At 52.9% G+C, this 17914-nt stretch overlaps 1 protein-coding gene across 1 annotated transcript; it reads right to left on the bottom strand.

Annotated features, from left to right (window-relative positions):
* Positions 1–7117: 7117 nt before the first annotated feature.
* SST (somatostatin) lies at positions 7118–8868 on the bottom strand. Its single transcript, XM_074591547.1, has 2 exons — positions 8657–8868; positions 7118–7637 (listed from the first exon to the last, which is right to left on the bottom strand). Exons 1-2 carry the CDS (start codon positions 8792–8794, stop codon positions 7425–7427), a joined length of 351 nt encoding a protein of 116 aa, XP_074447648.1. The 5' UTR covers positions 8795–8868; the 3' UTR covers positions 7118–7424.
* Between the last annotated feature and the right edge of the window lie 9046 nt (positions 8869–17914).

Raw genomic sequence — 17914 nt, 5'->3', positions numbered from 1 at the left:
GTACCGGAGCCTGATTTCGTGGGTACCAGAGCAGCCCCTTGGCAGGTACAGCACTGGATGAATGGGGTAGGTGAGGGGAGGGCCATGACTTCGTAGCAGCATTACAGAGAACTAGTGTCTGCAGCAAACAAGCCATTTTGGCCATTCAGAAAGAGTAATTACACTTTGAGATCTCTGGGGTGCATTTTTCTTGTTGGCCAGTAATCAGACTGTGTGTTCCTTTTTTCTTATTTTAATTAAAATATTGGTTTGTCATGTTCACCAGGCGGCTAGCTTGCTCTGCCCGAGTACGAATGCGTAATAGCATTTTGTAATTGGCTGAAGTGTCTATCAGTAAATAAGTCTTGTAATTTAGTGAGCATCCTTGAAGTGCTTACTGTTATACCTGACACAAAGCTGAGGACTCCTACCTTCAGGAACTTAACTGGCAATAGAGATGTTAAAGACAAATAAAGGTGGTTTTACATGAGTATAGCACTGTGCTCCTTGGGAAATGTGGAAGAGGTGGGCTGGGATGAGGCATTGGCATTCTGCAGTCGTCCACAGCAACTCTGCTCTCTTGAACTCTTTCAGTTTGACAGGCGGAAGAGGGTTTGAAAATCTGTGTCTTATTGATTTTACCTAAGAGAAAACAGAAACTTCTACAAACCGCTTTCCCTAATGAATTTCCTATTGCAACCTTTGCCTTTGGTAGGCTCAGTGTGCAACTGGTGGTCGTTGTGCAGAAAGGCAGAGATGCTGTTTGAAAGCCCTGATCTCTTCAGGCAGGTCCCAGCTGGGAACCAGGGCACTGTCGGTCTGATACATTACTGGCCCTGAATGTTTTGATTGCTGGAAAATCCTGTGTCAGAAGGACCCCTGTGGAGGTTGTCTAGGCAGGGTCAGCACCCCAACTTGTTCTCTGCCCTGTGCCTTGGCCAGATTTGCATGCTCTGGGTTCAGTTTTGCCCCAGGGCATCAGTCTCAGCCACCTTATTTTTTTAAAGGCTAAAAACTTGTGCTGTGACATGAAGACATGAAGACTTTGAGCTCTGGAGCTAAGCAAGGCCTATAGCTGTTCCCTGCAGCACACAGGGAACCCGAGAGGCCTGTTTCCCTTTCCCCGGGTTGCACCTCTCCTGCTCTTAAGACCTACCTCCTCTTTGGCTTTGTAAAGAGCAGCAGTTCACTCTTCTTTCTATTTACCTGCATCCCCTGGGGAAGGGATCAGGAGGAGCCCAGACTGAGCTGGAGTGACACCTCCATAGATATGCACATGCTTTTACTGCTCCCCAGCTGAGTACGTGTGCCCCAGCGCTACCAGCCCCGCTCTTTTCCTCTTCTGAACAACAGCAACAGAGACATCAACCAGAAACTCAGACCAGCTCCTGGGGGTTGCAGCCCCAGGGTGGCAGCGCACAGATAACTCACTCGGTGTTCATGCTGGAGTTGTTTCTTCATGGGTGCACACCATCTGCCCGTTGAGGCATGTTGCTTGAGACCAATCTTCCTGTTTGCTGTTGGCCTCTGTCCTTCCAAGGATGGTGAGGTGTCCTTCCAAAGACCCTAAACCAGGAGCAAAAGAGCATCACTGGGTGTCCCTGCCACTAGGCCATGCCAAGGGGATGGAGATGTCAGGGTAGCAGCTTCAGGCCCCTGCTGGCAGGGTGCATGGAGCCCATGGAAAATCCCAAGGGGCCATTGGCCATTGTGAGGTTGGTGCAACCCTGGCTGTACTGGGAGGACAGCCTGTGGGGACCCACACTGGTGTGGTGGTGCCCCATTGCCACAAGCAGCTACCACTCGTCCCTCAGCGGGGTCAGAGCCTCCAAAGTCCAGGAATACTTCTGGCGGCTGAGAGGAGAAGACATCAGTACATGTAAAATCACCTCCAGCCCCCATTGCCTCAAGCTGTGGAAGATCCAGTCTCCTGCAACCTGGAGCTCTGGTGTCTGGGAAACAGTGACTGCCACACATCATGCCAAAGTGCCACCACCACGGACCATCTGGTGCCCGGAACATTTAACTGGACACTCCTCTTCTCCCTCTGCCCCTGCTGTTGCTGTGAAGTTTCAGAAGAGCTGAGTGAATAAGGAGGTTTTTTGGATGCCGAACAACAACAAAAACCATTGCCAGGAGAAAAAGATTTGTATGGAAGGTTACTTACAGGTTGTCATTAGGACAAACACCACCACATTTAACCCTAGCTAGAACAGTTCACTTTCATGTTATTTAGTTTTCTTCTAGCCTGTTAAAAACTGGTGATTCTAACATGGGAAATGCCCTTTAGAAATGAAAAGCAGGCACTTAGTTTTGGGGAAAAATCTTTGTCAGCGCAGCAGCACTGCCTGCATCCTCCCAGGGCTCTGGGCCACGAAAGTGCTGCTCCAGGGAAAGTCCCTCTTTCCAGGGCTCCTGTTGCCAACATGCATCTCTGCAGTGGGCAGTATCCAGAGCTCGGGACAGCCCGTGGCACGGAGGACACCCTTCCTGAGCTTCTGCTCTTATGGATATGGACCATAAATAGGACAATCTGTGCTCTTTGGCTCTCTCTGCTGGCTGCAGTGCACCCCATTCCTGGGCTTGTGCTTAGCAGTGTCCCCCCACATCGCACCCCTGGGGGAAGAGGCTGGCATGGGGAGCAGAGCAGCAGGGAAAGAAATATCGTATTTGAGCCTCTGGGAAGAACTACAAACCTTGATGAGCCCAAGAAATAAAATAGGGAAGAAAAGAGGCAGCAGTGAAGTTTTACGAAAGAGCCTTGCAAACGTGACAGCCAGTTTCCAGGGGGATCCTTTTTCTTCCTTAAACCTCAATCCTGAGGAAAAGGAGAAATTTTTCTTGAAGGCAGAGCTGTGTAAGGGAGCAGGCGCTCTACTCCGGGGCACAGCAGCGCTGAGAGGGATTCATTGACTCCTGCTCTGTGCCTGGGGAAATCTCCTAACAAGGGTTGAGGAACGAGCAAGGGAGGGATCGTGGGCATCGCTCAGCTCACCTCCCGGGAATGTTTTGCCAGGGCTGGAGACAAGGAATGTTTCCTCCCTCCGTACCGTGAAGTGCGACAGGCTGCCGGCAGCAAGAACCAGCTGCACGGAGTGGGAGGCAGGCAGCGGAGAGCATCAGGAGGATGCTCTGGGGTTGTGTGTGGGACCAAGTCCCTCTCTCTCTCTTCCAGCAGCCAGCCCAGGTGATGAGCAAAGCGTGAATTTCAATGCATCATTTTATGCTTTCTCAAGGAATCTCTCCATAGGAAATACTGGGGACCTTCATTAAATTAATTTTGTTAACTGAATGAACAGGTAGTTTCTTTTTCAGATGATGTTGGAAGTATTAGTTCATGACACAAACTGGCACTTGTACTATACTTATGAGAAAAACTGAACTTGGTCATTTTTTTTTGTAACCTTTTTTTCGTGTTCTACAAGTAGTTTATGGGGTAAGTCTCCTGAGACCAGGATCCAGAAAGTCTTCTGAGATACAGCATCTGGCCAAACACCTATCCTCGGAAATGCAATTGGGTGCTAACAAAGAGTAACAAATAGTTCCCTAATAAAAAAAAAAAAAAAAAAAAAAGTCAAAGGAGAAGAAGATGCTCAGTGTAAGTGGGTTTTATTGCATTATTCTGGTGAGAAGCTGTCAAGGAGTCAGAAGGTGTTCAGAGAGCAGGGAGTACAGTTTGTTCCTTTATCATAATAACTTTTATTGCCTAGGTATAGCTTTTCTCACCCTGGTCAATAAACATCCTGCTGCTTTGCTTTCAGAGAATTAGGACTCGGTTACAACAGCAAGTGCTTTTTTCCAAGCGCCTGGTGCCGACCCATGCGGGAGCTGGGGTTGCTCCGCTGCTCCCTGGAGGTGCTGGGAGCTGGGAAGGATGAAAGGGAAGAAGATTCCTGCGGTGAGAGCGGAGGTCTGGGAAGCTGAGATGCTCCCAGTGGCTAGGGATCGGAGCGATGGTGTAATGCTTGCTAGGAGCCACAGAGGCAGAGGAAATGCAAAGGCAGCGCAGAGCATCTTACAGGCTGTTCTGGGTGAAGGGTAGTTGTGCCCGTGGGTCCAGGCTCTTGATCTTTTCTCTGGAGCCAAAAGGAGTAAGCTGGTGCCAGAGTGGACCCAGGCTATGAAATCTGGATCCCACAAGTATTTCCTCTGCACCACAGCTAGGATGGCTTCAAGCTATCTGTCACCAACAAGCCACCTGGGCCAAGGAAATCTTGTCTTTTTTACCAATTTGGGCTGCACGTAAAAAAATCCTGGCCTGCTTGCTAGAGTGAATTACCCCTTCCGGCATCGTTAATCGGAGAGTTTGCTGTTGGGGATGGCTGAGAAGCTCATCACTGACTTCTCATCAGGGGATGTGCGTTTCCAGGCCTTATACAACCTTTTCTGGTTTTCATTAAAAGCAACTCTTCAGGCGGCAGTTTCAAGCCGTTTTAAGTGGTTCCTCATGGACATTTCCCTGCACTGCCTCAGATGAATCACCAGGTTGAAGGTACCTGCTGGAGAGGGGATTGCTCTGGGTCTGCCCGTGACACCGAGTGCAAGAGGGGAGATGAATCAGCCGCGTGTGGCTCGTCATGGCCCCTAACCTCCCTCAGGCCCGTGCTGAGGCTGAGAACCGTGGAGCCTTGGCTCTGAGCTGCGCAGAACACATCTGGAAAACCTCTCACAAAAACTGCTCTCCCCTTCGGTAGCTCTGGCCCGTGGGAGGACACTCCACCTCTGGGCTCAGCCCAGATTCAGCCTTGCCCAGCGAGAGCCTTCCCAGCCCAGGACACTCTTTTGTGGCTGTGTGGACAGGGGCTAAATATAGTCATTTAATCTCTTTACCCCATAATTCCCACCTAGCAAAGAGAAGCCATAAATCTTTCTTTGTCTTTCTAGTCTTTTTAGCTCAGCAGGGCAAGACCGTCTCTTGCATTGTGTTTGTACGGCTCCAGCACCTGGGACTGCTGGCGCTGCCGCCGTGCAATTATATGTGGTGATACTGTATTTAATGCCCCGGGAGACATCTCCCCGAACTCTAGGAGCTCCTCAGTTGACGGAAGGAGCAGGTTCGTCTTTCTACCTCTGAACTGAGGACGTTCGCCCATGCCTCCACCAGTATATCTTCATTAAGCTTCGCAGAAGCTGCCGTGCTGTGCCGTGCTGCTGGCTGTATTGCTGAAACGGGCTGGTGTAGCGTGTGAATCACTGTCTTTAATTCCTGCTTGTGCTTGAGCATCATCCGCATCCCTGTTTGCGATGGGTTTCACTCCAGCAATTGGCAGGATTAAACTGCCTTCAGAAGCACTGGCTGAGCATAGTGACCAAGAGGAAAAACCTCAGGCGAGCGGTGGTCTATTTATATCCCATGAAAGATGGACTCAGTGCACAAGAATATTCAAGCCCTTGGCACCTCCACCCTGTTTTCTGTTCCTGTAGCCGCTGTCTTGAGGCTGCCTCAGCACTGAGCAATTAGCCGCTTTTTGAAATCTAAGTGGAACCTCAGTCAAGGCAGGAGTGAGAAGCTGGGGATGGGGAGGTCTTTGCTTTACTGAATCCCCTAAAATCTGCTCCCTTGACAATGCGCAGCAGCAAAGGAATCAGAGGTGAGTAGGACGGCTGCTCTCTCCTCCAAGAGTCTGTCTCCACACTTTCAAACAGCATCTTATTCTCACACTGCCTGCCTTTAGGGCTGAGAAATGATCTGCATTACCTGTGCTTCTCACATGTCTTTTTGGAGGCTTCTCCCCCACCAGTGCCAGCCTTTGCCCCCTCCTAGCGTGAGTTAACCCTGCACCTTCCACAGCTGCACCACAGAAACCCAGAGGGTGAAAAAGGGTGTCCTGCGGCACCAGCAGCAGCCACAGCTGCCGTCTTCCAGCGAGGGAGGGAGGGCATCACCCAGTCCTGCCTCTGTGGGCTCAGGGGGGACGGTGCCAGCAGCTTCCCTCCCCGCGCACGTCCCCCCTCGCCTGTTGCCCAGCTGAGCCCTGTGGTGACCGAGCGTGGCAGGGCTGCGGTTTCACATCGGCCCTGCTATAGTTCCCAATGCTGAGGGATTCACCCACCCCCAACTCAAATCTAACAAGCCCCTGCCCGCAGGGGAAGGAGGCGCAGACCAAGAATAAAAGGCAATGGCCCACCAGCCGTCAAGAGCGATGCCCCACAGAGAGCTGCACTCAGCACAGACCGGAGGCGACTTAACACACCCTCAGTTGGGGAATCCGCCTCAACCTCAGCCCTCTGCCCATGAGCCACTCTCAGATCCCCCATTTTTCACCTTTCGTTCACATATGATGGCCACAAAATGTTTGTTACCTTTAATCCTGAACAATTAATTTCTCATGAAAATGACGCCTGGCCCCCAGGCGGGATGTGTGCTCTACGGCTCCAGCTCACCCACGATTGCATGCCACAAACCAGCACGGCCAGAAAGGGAAGAGATTCTGAAAAAGCACAAAGAATTCCTCTTCCATTGACAGAAGCACATCTTTTCCCCGATGATATCTCCTACCCCACTGAGCCTTTTAATATTGGCTTTAAGGATGATGTAGTGGGTAGAAAAACTGCTGTAATCAGTTTATTAGATGAAGAGGGGCTGATGGCATGGAGTTAACATCTCAGCTTTACAGGGATGAGAAATCTCCCCCTGCACAGCAGAACAAAGGAAAACTTTCCGAAGGAATCCCAGCAGCAGTGCTTGTCAGGGATGTCGCAAGGAGTAAAATATGCCAGGTAAGAAAACCTTTTAGTCTTTGTGGCTGAGGAGGGAATGAGGTACGTGTGGGGAAAGTTGTACTGTGAACCACTTTTATGATCCCAATCGCTTGGAATACAAAGCTGTGATTTATAGTGATGCCTCTGGTGATGGGTGTAAGTTCTCTAGACTGACTGAAGTGCCAGCACTGTGGATTTGACTCAGCCACAATTATAGGGATTTGATATCTCAAATACCACTGTGTCTCTAGATCCCTTAGAAAGACCGCGGCAAAACCAAAAATAAATAGATCACTTTAAGAGATATTGTGTGTGTGTGCATATACACATGCGTGTGGATGCTGCTTGATGCTGCTGCCCTGAGAGGGGTGGCATTTTGAAGACAATCAGCCTGAGAGGTGACCTAGGTTTTCTCATTGACCGCCAAGTCTCAGCATCACTGTTTGAAACATAAACTTTATTGCAACAAAGAATTAAAAATAGTACATCTGAAAGAGTTGCAGAGTGCATGTCATTAAAGAACTAGTCAGAAATCACAACTCAAGCAAATCGTGTACAATTGGAACAGAAAGTTTTATTAAAACAACTGGAAATCAAACTCAAATTTTCCTTGTTTGTTTAATTTCACCATAACCGTGGATTGTGTATTTACAGTCTTCGCCTCTTGTGGTGAAGGTTCTGCTCAGGGCGGGGGGCTAGGAAGAAGGCAGGGATGGATGGGGAGAAGAGGTGGGTTTCAAAAGCTAACAGGATGTGAAAGTTTTCCAGAAGAAGTTCTTGCAGCCCGCTTTGCGTTCCCGGGGTGCCAGAGCGGGGTTTGAGTTAGCCGAGCGCTCCAGCTCCAGTCTCACTTCGTCCTGCTCAGCCCCTCGGGACAAGTCCTCAGACTCCAGGGCTTCATTTTCTGTCTGGCTTGGCTCTGAGAGCAGTTCTGCCAAAAAGTATTTGGCCAGTTCCTTGGGGCAGAAGAGAGAGAAAGAGAGAGAGAGAGCCCACCATTAGTCCTTGGCTTCTGGGGGCTCACCACTCTGTCCCTCTAAAGCACTTTTGTGCCCAGATTAGAGACATGCAGGACTCTGGAGAAGGGGAGCCCCAGCTTTCCAAAGAGCCCAGACCGACAGCTACTACGCAGGATCTATGCCTATGAAATAAAGCGGAGGAGAAAAGTGCTGACATCTACCTGGTGTGGGGAAGAGACCACTGTCCTGGCTGTGGCAGGGAATGAACTCATCTGAGCACCTTATCACCTTCCCTTCCCCACTGCTCCAAGCACACTGTGCCGGACCCAGTAAGGATGCTGAGAGATGATGATAAAGTGACAAGGGAAAGGTCTTTGGGGGAGCTCACTTGAGAGGCTGAGTCGGGTCACCTTCTCACTGGGGGTTATTTTTTCTCTTGTCCCTCCAAGCCCTGGCTGTCCCCTTGCATGGATAAGGACAACCTCCTGCTGCACCCAGGAAGCTGCCTTGGTTCAGTACCCCAGGGAAACCCTGGAGAGCTTCACCAGGGGGCTCTGCCCTCTGCCCTGGCAATGGCTGCTCCTCATCCTCCGCCAGCACCCAGCTGGGCTGGGCTGCAGGAATGCGTCCCCTTCCTGCCCCAGTTGCCCAACCTGTCACCAGCTCAGCCCTGGCAGGGAACCAAGGGATCTGTCAGGGATTTTGGGTCTGCAGCAAGCAACTGAGGGTCTGAAACGGAGACACTGGGGAGGTCTGGTGAGGAACTGGAGGTCTGGACTGAGGATACTGGGATGCCTAGTGGGGAACTGGAGGCATGTGTAGGGAGGCAAGCTGGGGGTATGCAACAGCAGTGCCAGGGGCTCTGCTGGGGAAACCGAGGGTCTACAACCGGGAATCAGAGGGGTGTCTGGAGGAGAAGCAGGGGTCTGCAGCGGAGAAGCGGGGGTCTGCAGCAGGGCCGTCGGGGTGCCCAGCGGGGTGCCCGAGGGGTGCCCGCCCCGTCGCGGGGCTCTCACCTGCTTCCCGGCGGCGGCAGCCAGCGACTTCTGCAGGAACTGCCGGAGCCGCGGGTCCGAGGGGGCGGCCGAGACGGTGCCGAGGGCCAGGGCGATGGAGAGCAGGGCCAGGGCGCACTGGAGGCGGCACGACAGCATCTCGCCGGCGGGTCGGGCGCGGAGAGGCGGCGGCGGGGAAGCGCTGACGGCTCCGCTGCGGCTCGGCTCCGGCGTTGGGGATCTCCTCGCCGCCCGCCGCCTTTATAAACCCTTCTCCTGACGTCAAGGCGGGGGCGCCCCCCTCGCCCCACGCCGCCGGGGGTGGGTCCCTGCCCGGCACCGGGGCGGAGAGGGGGGGGCCGGGACGGGGGATGCTCCGCTCTGCCCGGGGCCGGCCAAGCATCCACGGTGCCCCCCCGAGTACCCCCCTCCGGCCGCCCCCGGCGCGTTCTCTCGCCAAATCACCACCCCTGCGGAGCCCCCGACCCTGCTCCTCTGCTCCCTCCTCCCCAGCCACAAGCCCCCCACCGCCGCGCCGGGGGGGTCCCGGCTGTGCACCACCCACCCCGCCGGTCTGAGCCCCATGCTGCAGGGCTAAGCCCCCCAGTATTCCCGGTGCCAAAGCCTCTCGCCCTAGCGCGGCTTCCCGCCCCGTCGGATAAGAAACGGCTGCAGAGTCCAGGGAGCTGGAAAGGGTCCCCCCTTAAGAGTGGATTTGCCCCCGGCTCCAGCAGGCAGTGGGGGATGTTGAGCTGCCCCCGGGGGTCCTGTCTGCCTCCCCGGCCCCTGTGGGACTCGCCGGCACCGGTCCTTGCCCAGACCCTGTCCCCGTCCCCGGCCAGCTCCACCAGCCGTCGGGACAGCTTCGCTGGCAGCCGGCAGCCTCCCGGGAGAGTGCCCCAGCTCTGCCATAGCTCTGCAGCTCGCGGGGGCAGTGACAAATCGGTCCCTGGCTGAGCCTGCAGGGACCCCTGTCTCTGTCCCAGGGTCGTTGGACCTGCTGGGCCCCATGGGGGATGCGCCTGTCCCGCTGGGGTGGTCAGTGTCTCCCACTCCTCCAGCCTGTCCCCGTGAGCTGGATGTCGCCCACACTGGGCAAAGCTACTGCAAGCCCCTGTCATCTCAAAGGATGGGCCTCTTCAGCTGTCTCCTAGGTGGCAGGAGCAGAGCAGGATGTGCAAGGGAGGGGTGGGTTCTGGTACCACACAGAAAAGGCATATCAGGGGCTCTCTCCTGTCTCAGCTTACAGACGAGGAAAGTCAAAGGCTCATGGAGACAAGGGCCCAAGTACTGCTCAAAGATCTCCAGTAATCTCCAAAAGGATGTTTCATTTCATGTCAAATTGATGTGCCTCCCCCCACTTCAACCCCAGTGCTGCTAGCTGGGTTTGATGAGACTGGTCTGGAAGCATGGAGCATGAACCAAGCTGTTCCTGCTCTGCTTTACAGCCCAACAAGAGGAATCGGTGCTGGTCGTTGGATCCAGACCAGACAGAGCTCTGGGCTGAACTGAGACTGCCCTCCCTGGGTGGTGCCTCCCTTCCTTTGTGCAGACAGCTGCCGGCGTAACCTTCACCCTCTGTGTCCTCCTCAAATCATAGTGTAAAATGAATGACACCCATGAGAGAAGAAGCCTTCATTTGTAGCCCAGGTGACCCTGTGTGTTGATTTGACTTGTGCTGCTTTTGCAGATATCTGTCTGACCTGAACAAGGCCAAGTTCTGCACTCCTTGGACCCTGTCTGTCTTCTAGCACTGGTATTGCTCTGGGGGAACTTGTAGAGAGGAGTCTGCCCCTGCTCTGTTCAGACACATTCCTTTATTTTGGGCATAGGACGCAGCCTCCTGCCAGGGCCAACGGAGCTGGTTGGCTCCAACGGGCCATGAGTCCCACAGCTTCTCTCTCCACCGTTTCCCTGTACTGGCAGCTGGACCAGCATCTCCCTCCTCCTACCAGGAGCGAAAGAATCAGAGCCAGTCCTGGGCATGTCAAATGGCCAAGGCAGCAGATGCCAGGGCATTAAACCTATCCTGGCCCTCTTGCCTGCCTTCAAGAGAGATTTCCTAGGGATGGTTTCTCCCGGCAGCAGGAATTTCCCCACTTCTCCCAGCTGTGCCAGTAGCAGCAAGCTGGGCTCTCCCAGTTTACTTGCACTGGGAATAGACTGTTTTTGTAGCCCCAAGGCTAAAAACGGAGACCTCCTTGGCACAGCACAACCCAGCTGTACCACGCTTGCAGTGCCAGCCTGGACCAGCTTTGCAAAGGGCCCCAAACTCCCCATCAGCTCATCTCAGCTCCCACAGCCCAGGGCAGAGCGGCCTGCTTGGGTGCTGTATTGGAGAGGAGCAGAGATGGAAGTGGGAGGCAGCACTGGGTTATTTCAGACTCCCCTGGGGCTACTGGAATCATAGAATCATAGAATGTGTTGGGTTGGAAGGGACCTTTAAAGGTCATCTAGTCCAACCCCCCTGCAGTAAGCAGGGACATCTTTAACTAGATCAGCTGTTACCTAATGTCCCCTGCCACTTCACACAGCAGGCAACTGTCCGGCCTGGCACCCATTTGCCATTCAGCTTGTCACCCCAAAGGGAAGGGGACACTGGGATCTCCCATCACGCCCGAGTGGGAAGGAATGGCTACCAGCTCCTTGATGTGCCACAGCTCTGGATCTGCACTGATGTGCCACAGGGATCAGTTCAGCATCTGTATTTCCCAGGGTATAGCAATGAGCTGGAGTACAGCCTTGGACTGCTGCATGGGATGGAAAACTGTGCTGCATTTCGGCACTGTTAGGACCCATCTGTACACCAACATGGAGATGGGAGTTGTAGGAGCTGGCACAGTGCAGGAGCAACCTTCCCAACTTTCTTATTTCCTACCAACTTTGTGTGGGGCCAGCAGGACTGTTTGAACAGGATTTTGCAGAGGTGCAGAGCTCAGTCTGAGAGGGATGGGCTCTGGGCGGGCCAGCAGGGCTTGTTTGTGTTTAGGGCTGGTATTGTTAGGCTGGCGTAAAATGGGGGAAAATATCAGACTTGAGTTCTTACGGGGTTTTGAGAGGCCATTCTTGATGTCCTGCCCAAACCCAGACTGCTCGGCACCCCACTCTTCCCTGGCTACCTGCAGCACCTCAGTGTGCGTGAGTCCAGCCCTACTAAAGACTTCCAGACCAGAGCTGTTCCTTGCTAGCCCTTGTCTTCCCCCACCCTTTGTTTTTCATTTTAACATCTATCCACCTCAGCCCTGCCCTGCCGACCCTCCCTGACCATATGGCAGCACAAGGCAACCTGCTGCACAGCAATAAAGCCCAACCGGGCTTGGGGCTAGGAGGAATGTCGCTGCAGTTGGAGAGGTGTGCTCCCTACGGTGTAGTCCCAGGCAAGCACAGACCCTCAGTCACATTGCAGATCGCCGGTTTCGATGGTCACTCTGGCTACTGTGTGTCTTCCAGCCATGTGGGAACAAGGTTTGAAAGACCAGGTTGGCTCTGATTCCACGTTTCTGTGCAGCAGAAACTGTCTGTCCCCCTGCTCCGGCCTGCCTGAGGGAGGCTGGAGAAATTACATCGGTGTCCTCTAGCAACAGGAAAAATATTACTGCAGGGACATGTCTTGGATTTGTCCCACTGAATTTCAGACACTCACCTGGCAAGAAAGGGTGTGCTCGTTTTCTGCTCTCTGGTCCTGCACCCCATCAGGAGATGACTTGGTTCACAAGCCAGAGCAGCCTCAGGAGGACTCTGATGCCCACCTTGGCTGGTTTTCTCTTCCTGGGCTTCAGCTGAGGTTGTGAGGCTGGTGGAGGCAGGACTACAGCCAGGGCTTTGCTGGGAAAGTGCCCCTAGAGACATCTCAGCCTGTTTAAAGGAGAGAGACTGATTTCCCACTAGGCCTGAGCCTTGGTGCTGGATAAAATGTCGAATGGACCAAAATTCTAGGTGACCTCAGGTAGAATTTGGGACAATCACTCTGATTTCCAGCTGAAAAGTTTTGATGTTTAATTTCAAAGAAAATCTAAAGGAAAAATACAATTTAAATGAAAATGAAAACATGCACTTTGATTCAGAACACCCTCTTGTGCTGCCATGAAGGAACTAGCAATGAGGGAGTGGAGAAAGGGAGTCCATCTGTTCCATACGTCTTCGGACTGTCTCCGAGGTAAGGGCAGACCTCCAGACGTCCTTATGACTCTGGCAGAGGCATGGAGCGGCGAAAGAGTTGCAGATTGATTTACCAGTTCCGCCTCCCCCAGCTCCTCTATGGGATCACTGTGCTCTGAATTTTTTCCCACTCATTCGCCAGCCAGATAAATCCATCATCCGCTCGGCTGCGGCGAAGGCGATTCTGTTCCTTTCTTTCTGCCGCAGCGCTGCGGGGCATGTGGCTTTGCAGACGATTGAATTGTATTGAATTCCTGTGACTGCTTCCTTACCCTCACGTTCCCAGCTTGCTCCGCAGATCCAGAGCAGCCCAGCAATGCCTGGGACTGCGTGCACAGGCTGCTCGCTCAGCGCTGTGCCAGCAAAGCGTGCCCTCTGCTGTCACCACGGCCGCAAGATCGGCACTCGTGACACCTTCCCTCCCCAGCTATCACCTACAAAAATGCTCTCTGGACTTTCTCAGCTCTGCTTTCATGAGCAGGAGAGTTTTGCCACGCATCACTACCTTGCCAGCAGGGACACCCCCGCCTTTTTCTTATATTCTAGCACTCAACCCGGTAGGGTGGAGCTGTGGTCTGGGAGACAGGGCCATGGAATTCCTCATCCTGGCTCTGGACATGCATCCCATGCTGTGGGGCAGTGAGGAAGCCACCACAGCTCTTGCAGCTTCCCAAAACCCTAACGGAGCAGCTTCCTTGTGGAGGGCTGATGCTGCCCCGGGAGATACAGAGGAGCAGAGGATGAACAGTCAGTCATTCCTGAATGATAATGAGAAACAAGAGCTCAACAAGGGAGAGAAAATTCCACTGACTGGTACGGTGTGTCGCTGGGACAGGCCTGGCAGTGTCAGGAATGTACATGGATTTGTAACAGTCCTGAGAGGTTTCTGGGTAAAATGCAGTTTCTATAGTAAAACTTGGGCACAAATCCAAAAGAATTAGACTCTCCATTAATTACAGTCCTCTGGCATTTCTGCTCCAGGTAGCAAGGATGGGAGCCAGACTGTGGTGGTTCACAGAAGGGGGATCCTGCTGCCTAATTTTTCTGACATCTCTGTCTAAGAGCCTGAGCTGTATTTAGGATTTCTGTTGCTGCTATCTGAGATTTGTCCTCGGTCTCAGCCTCCCAGGGTGCTGCCATGGCATCCGTAGGGCTGCAAGCAGCCCCCTGGAAGTCAGGCAAGGGAAAGATCAGCACAAACACGTGCAGAAGCAAAGGTGAAGAGGGCGAGCTAAGAGCAGTACCAGGCTATTTACCCGTACTACTGTGGTGACTATTGGGAGCCATGGATGGGCCTGTGTTAGGGACTGTACAAACAGATGCTGGCCCATAATGTAAGGAGTTACTAGCATAAGGCAAGTGATGATGGATACAGATGGGTGAGCACAGGAAAACATGGAATAACAGAGGGCTCTGCTTTCTTTCTATAACTCTTCTCTATAAACACCATCTCCACAGCAAGAGCTTGGTCCGGCCTTCCCTCTGGCTGTACCAGTGTCCCCCTCTCAGAGAGGCCAGTCCAGGAGGCTCCAGGTGGCCATGGGCACTTGGGTCCAACCCCTCAAACAGGCAGCGTGCATCCCAGCGACACAGGATCCTGCCCGCGGGCTGGCGGCGGCTCCCAGGCAGCTCCCAGACACTTTGGGCTGCAGCTGGTCATTCCCTACAGCAGATCCATGTCGGGAGACCCTGGGGACAAACTGCAGGCAAGGACCTGCCTTCTGCCTGCAAACATGATAGAAAGATTTTCCCTGACAGTAGCAGATGTCCCAGGTCAGGCTGCAATATATATATATATATATTTTTTATTTTTTTTTTTTTTTTTCCATTTACTCCCTGCTTAAACTCCGTCTTCGCCTGCCCTCTCGTGGAGACCCGGCAGAATACAGAGAAAGCAAGATTCGGCGATGTCGCGGAGCTCATACACGCATCAAACGTTTTGGAAAGTCACGGCCTTGCTGCCTGCATTTAAACCGTCCACACTTTAGTGTCATTTTTCACTCAGCACAGGTTTTTCGGCACCAAAACCAGGCCTAAAGGCTAGAGAGCGGGTTGGTGAGTGCAGAAAGGTCAGCACAGGGGTTCACAGCATCCCCTGCTCAGCCCCGGGAAACTTGAATCCCCGTTTCTCTGACAGGCTTTCCCAAAGGCTGTCCTAAAAAGTAAAATGGGAAAGGAGCTGGCAGCATGGCAAGGGTTTTTTTTCAGTGCAGAAGAAACCTTAAGAAAAGGAAAACTTAACCACATCCCCGTCTATCGGGCAGGTCTTTACGTGGGAGGAAGGGGAGATGGGTACCAAAAGAGCTGCTCAAACACATTCTGGGAAACTTCATGGAAAGCAGCCAGTTTATTGGCTTGGTGGTGTCCTTTCTTCTGTGTCTCGGCAAGAGTCAGACCCCGTATCTGGAGCTGGGTTTTCAAAGGGCAAATAACCCAGCGGCGCTGACACAGGCAGCGTCAGTTCGGTGTTTGTGGGCTCCTCAGCCATAAAACACGTGTAGGGCCCTTTTATGTGACTGCTCCCTCGCCGCCGCAAACACCGTCTGTGCTGAGCAAAGCTGGCCGTGCCAGATGCCCGCAGACCTCTGCCCTGCGGATAGTACGGGAATGATTGCTATCGCTTCGGCTGAACTGCCTGGAAAAGCCATGACATCATTTAAAAAAAAAAAAAATAAAATTATCTGTCAGGAGGAGGAAACACAGCCATGATCCAGGAAAAGACTGTATTTATTTTTCAAATGCAGCTGAGCAAGTCAATGGGAAATAGAGGTCGCGGCTATGCAGCCTGCTCATCCGGGGCAAGCGGAGCTGACAGCCCAGCCCAGCCACTTCTAAAAGTGACAACTGCAGTAATCGGAGAGGTAGTGAGCTCAAAGACAGGCAGCTTCCGACAGAGAGGGGAGAAACCTAAGTATGTGTGTCAAATGAGGACAGTATGTGTGTCAAAACCCCATCTTGAGGATAACCAGCTTTACTAAACATTAAAATCTACCGGGGAGAGGTGGAGAGGGGAAGCAACCAAGGGAGCAAGGTGGGAAAACATGGTTTTGCTATTCCCAATGCTCAGGCAATGACCCATTTGTTGTCATTTTCACTCCCACCCTGTGCCAAACACGAGTAAACTGTGGAGGGCTCATGCTGGGCTCAGATCTGCCGAGCAGGCAGTGGGGTAGGACCAACCTGCGCGGGTGTGAAATAGGCTCCTGCCCCGGGAGGATGCACGTGAAGAGACATTTTTGCGGCCAAGGGGACGTCAGCCCACAAAAAGCCTGCCCTGCAGCAGGCGGGCACCTGCTGCAGGCTGCCGGGCAGCCGCCCTGCCCAGCCAAATCACACAGCAGGAGGAGGGAGAGGCTGGCTCCAGCTCAGCCCTCGGTTTTCTGGGGGTTTCTTCATGTGCCAGCAGATCTGGTCCGCTGGGAGAGAAGCCAGAGGAGCTGGTGGTCCTGCAAAGCAGTGCTCATGTCCACCACTGTCCTGTCGAACCGCACACCGCTGTGTGTCGAAAAGCCCATCCTCCTCTTCCCCTCCAGCTCCTCCTTATGCAGCCCCTCCTGACCTCGCAAACAGCCAAACCCTCCCCTTCCAGCTGGCATTTCCAAGTCCCCCCACTGTGAATCACACACACACACCCCCCAAGCTCTGCACCAAAATTATCCATGAATAAACTAAACTAAAAATGAAACAAGCCCTGTGTGGCTCAGACCCCACCCCAGGCCATGCTGAGCAGTGGCTTTGCTCCACACCAGCGCTGGTTGCAGCCGGTCCTGCCTGTGTAATTCAGAGAAGCTTTTTGGACGACGCTCTTTGCTGGTGAGGGCTCACCAGTTGCAGAAAACCAAAGAGCTGCCGAGTTGCTTGCAGAGCACAGAGCACAAAGCACTTCCATGCATCCCGGGCACCCCTGCTTCCCAAGGGGCTGGTCACCCTGCGGCTTCACCCCAAGCTCTGCCACAGCTACCCAAACGGACCAAAACACCTCCTCTCCCTCCTGGGGGAGAGCAGGGGAACTCCCTCAAGCTGGGCTTTCTCAGCTCTGGCCCGCAGCCATCGTGCAATGGCTGGAAGCCCAGAGATGCTATCGGCCAGTGGGTTTCTGGAGGGGGTTACAGACCCTGTTCCACCCAACCATTGCACAAGGGCAGATGAACCAGCAGCCCCCACCCCCACCAGGCACTGGAGGAGGAGTGGGCAGCCTTCTTCCCTGAGCAATTCTGGCAATTGCATCGGTTTCCAGGAAATATGAGTGACTGCCCTGGCCATCTGGAACCAGCCCTGGGCTGGTCAGCAAAAGGTCTCTCCCAGGCTCTGCCCTATTTCTGCTGGCTACTCCCTGCCAATGCGGAATGTAGCAAGGAGGTGGCATAGGGGGACAGTCCCCACGAGGATGCAGAGCAGCCAGCCTGCGTCTTCCTCAGGGACCATCCTCACTCCACCCTGGAAAAGGCTGCTTCAGCCAGCCCTGCCTTCCATCCACGAAGCCCAGAGCTTGTGCCGGGGCTCGGGATGCTCAGCCCCTTCCCAGGGCACCGACTGGCTTTCAAGGGGCGTAAGGAGAAGGACAAGCAAGAAGAGACCCCTCACTCCATCATACTTCACTTTTCTTCATTTTATTCTTTTATTTGTACAGCTATATTTTACAGAACGCATTAATGCAGTTTAGACACAGCCCAAACCCTGTCTCCCGAGATTGTTTATAACACAAGCATGTAAAATATGACCAAAAAAAAACCCCAAAAACAAACAAACAAAAAAAACATTCCCGATAGAGAGTTCCACCAAAACTCCTTTTGCAACATCAGGCTGTACCTTGAAGAAACTGAGCTCAATATAGTCCATACATTGAAAACTTCCATTGAAAAGAAAGGCACCGTGCGAAACCACATTTTACATATATACAGACTGAGAACTAGAACAAAAAAATTACACTTTATTATTATTTTAAATTCCTTCTGCAGCTTTGTTGGTTTAATACACACTTTTTTGTAAATTGTAAACCTTCACTTGCAAAAAAATACAAATACACTGATGCATTTAGACAAAATATTTTCTTACTTGTACAGATGCAATACTTTAAAATATCTTGTTAAGTGCTCTATCATAATAAAGATTCTCAGAGTG

Source organism: Larus michahellis, chromosome 6, assembly GCF_964199755.1.
Source record: "Larus michahellis chromosome 6, bLarMic1.1, whole genome shotgun sequence".
In the NCBI taxonomy this organism is placed as follows: domain Eukaryota; kingdom Metazoa; phylum Chordata; class Aves; order Charadriiformes; family Laridae; genus Larus; species Larus michahellis.
The sequence above is the reverse complement of the archived record's forward strand: the minus strand, read 5'-3'. Positions and strand labels throughout refer to the sequence as shown.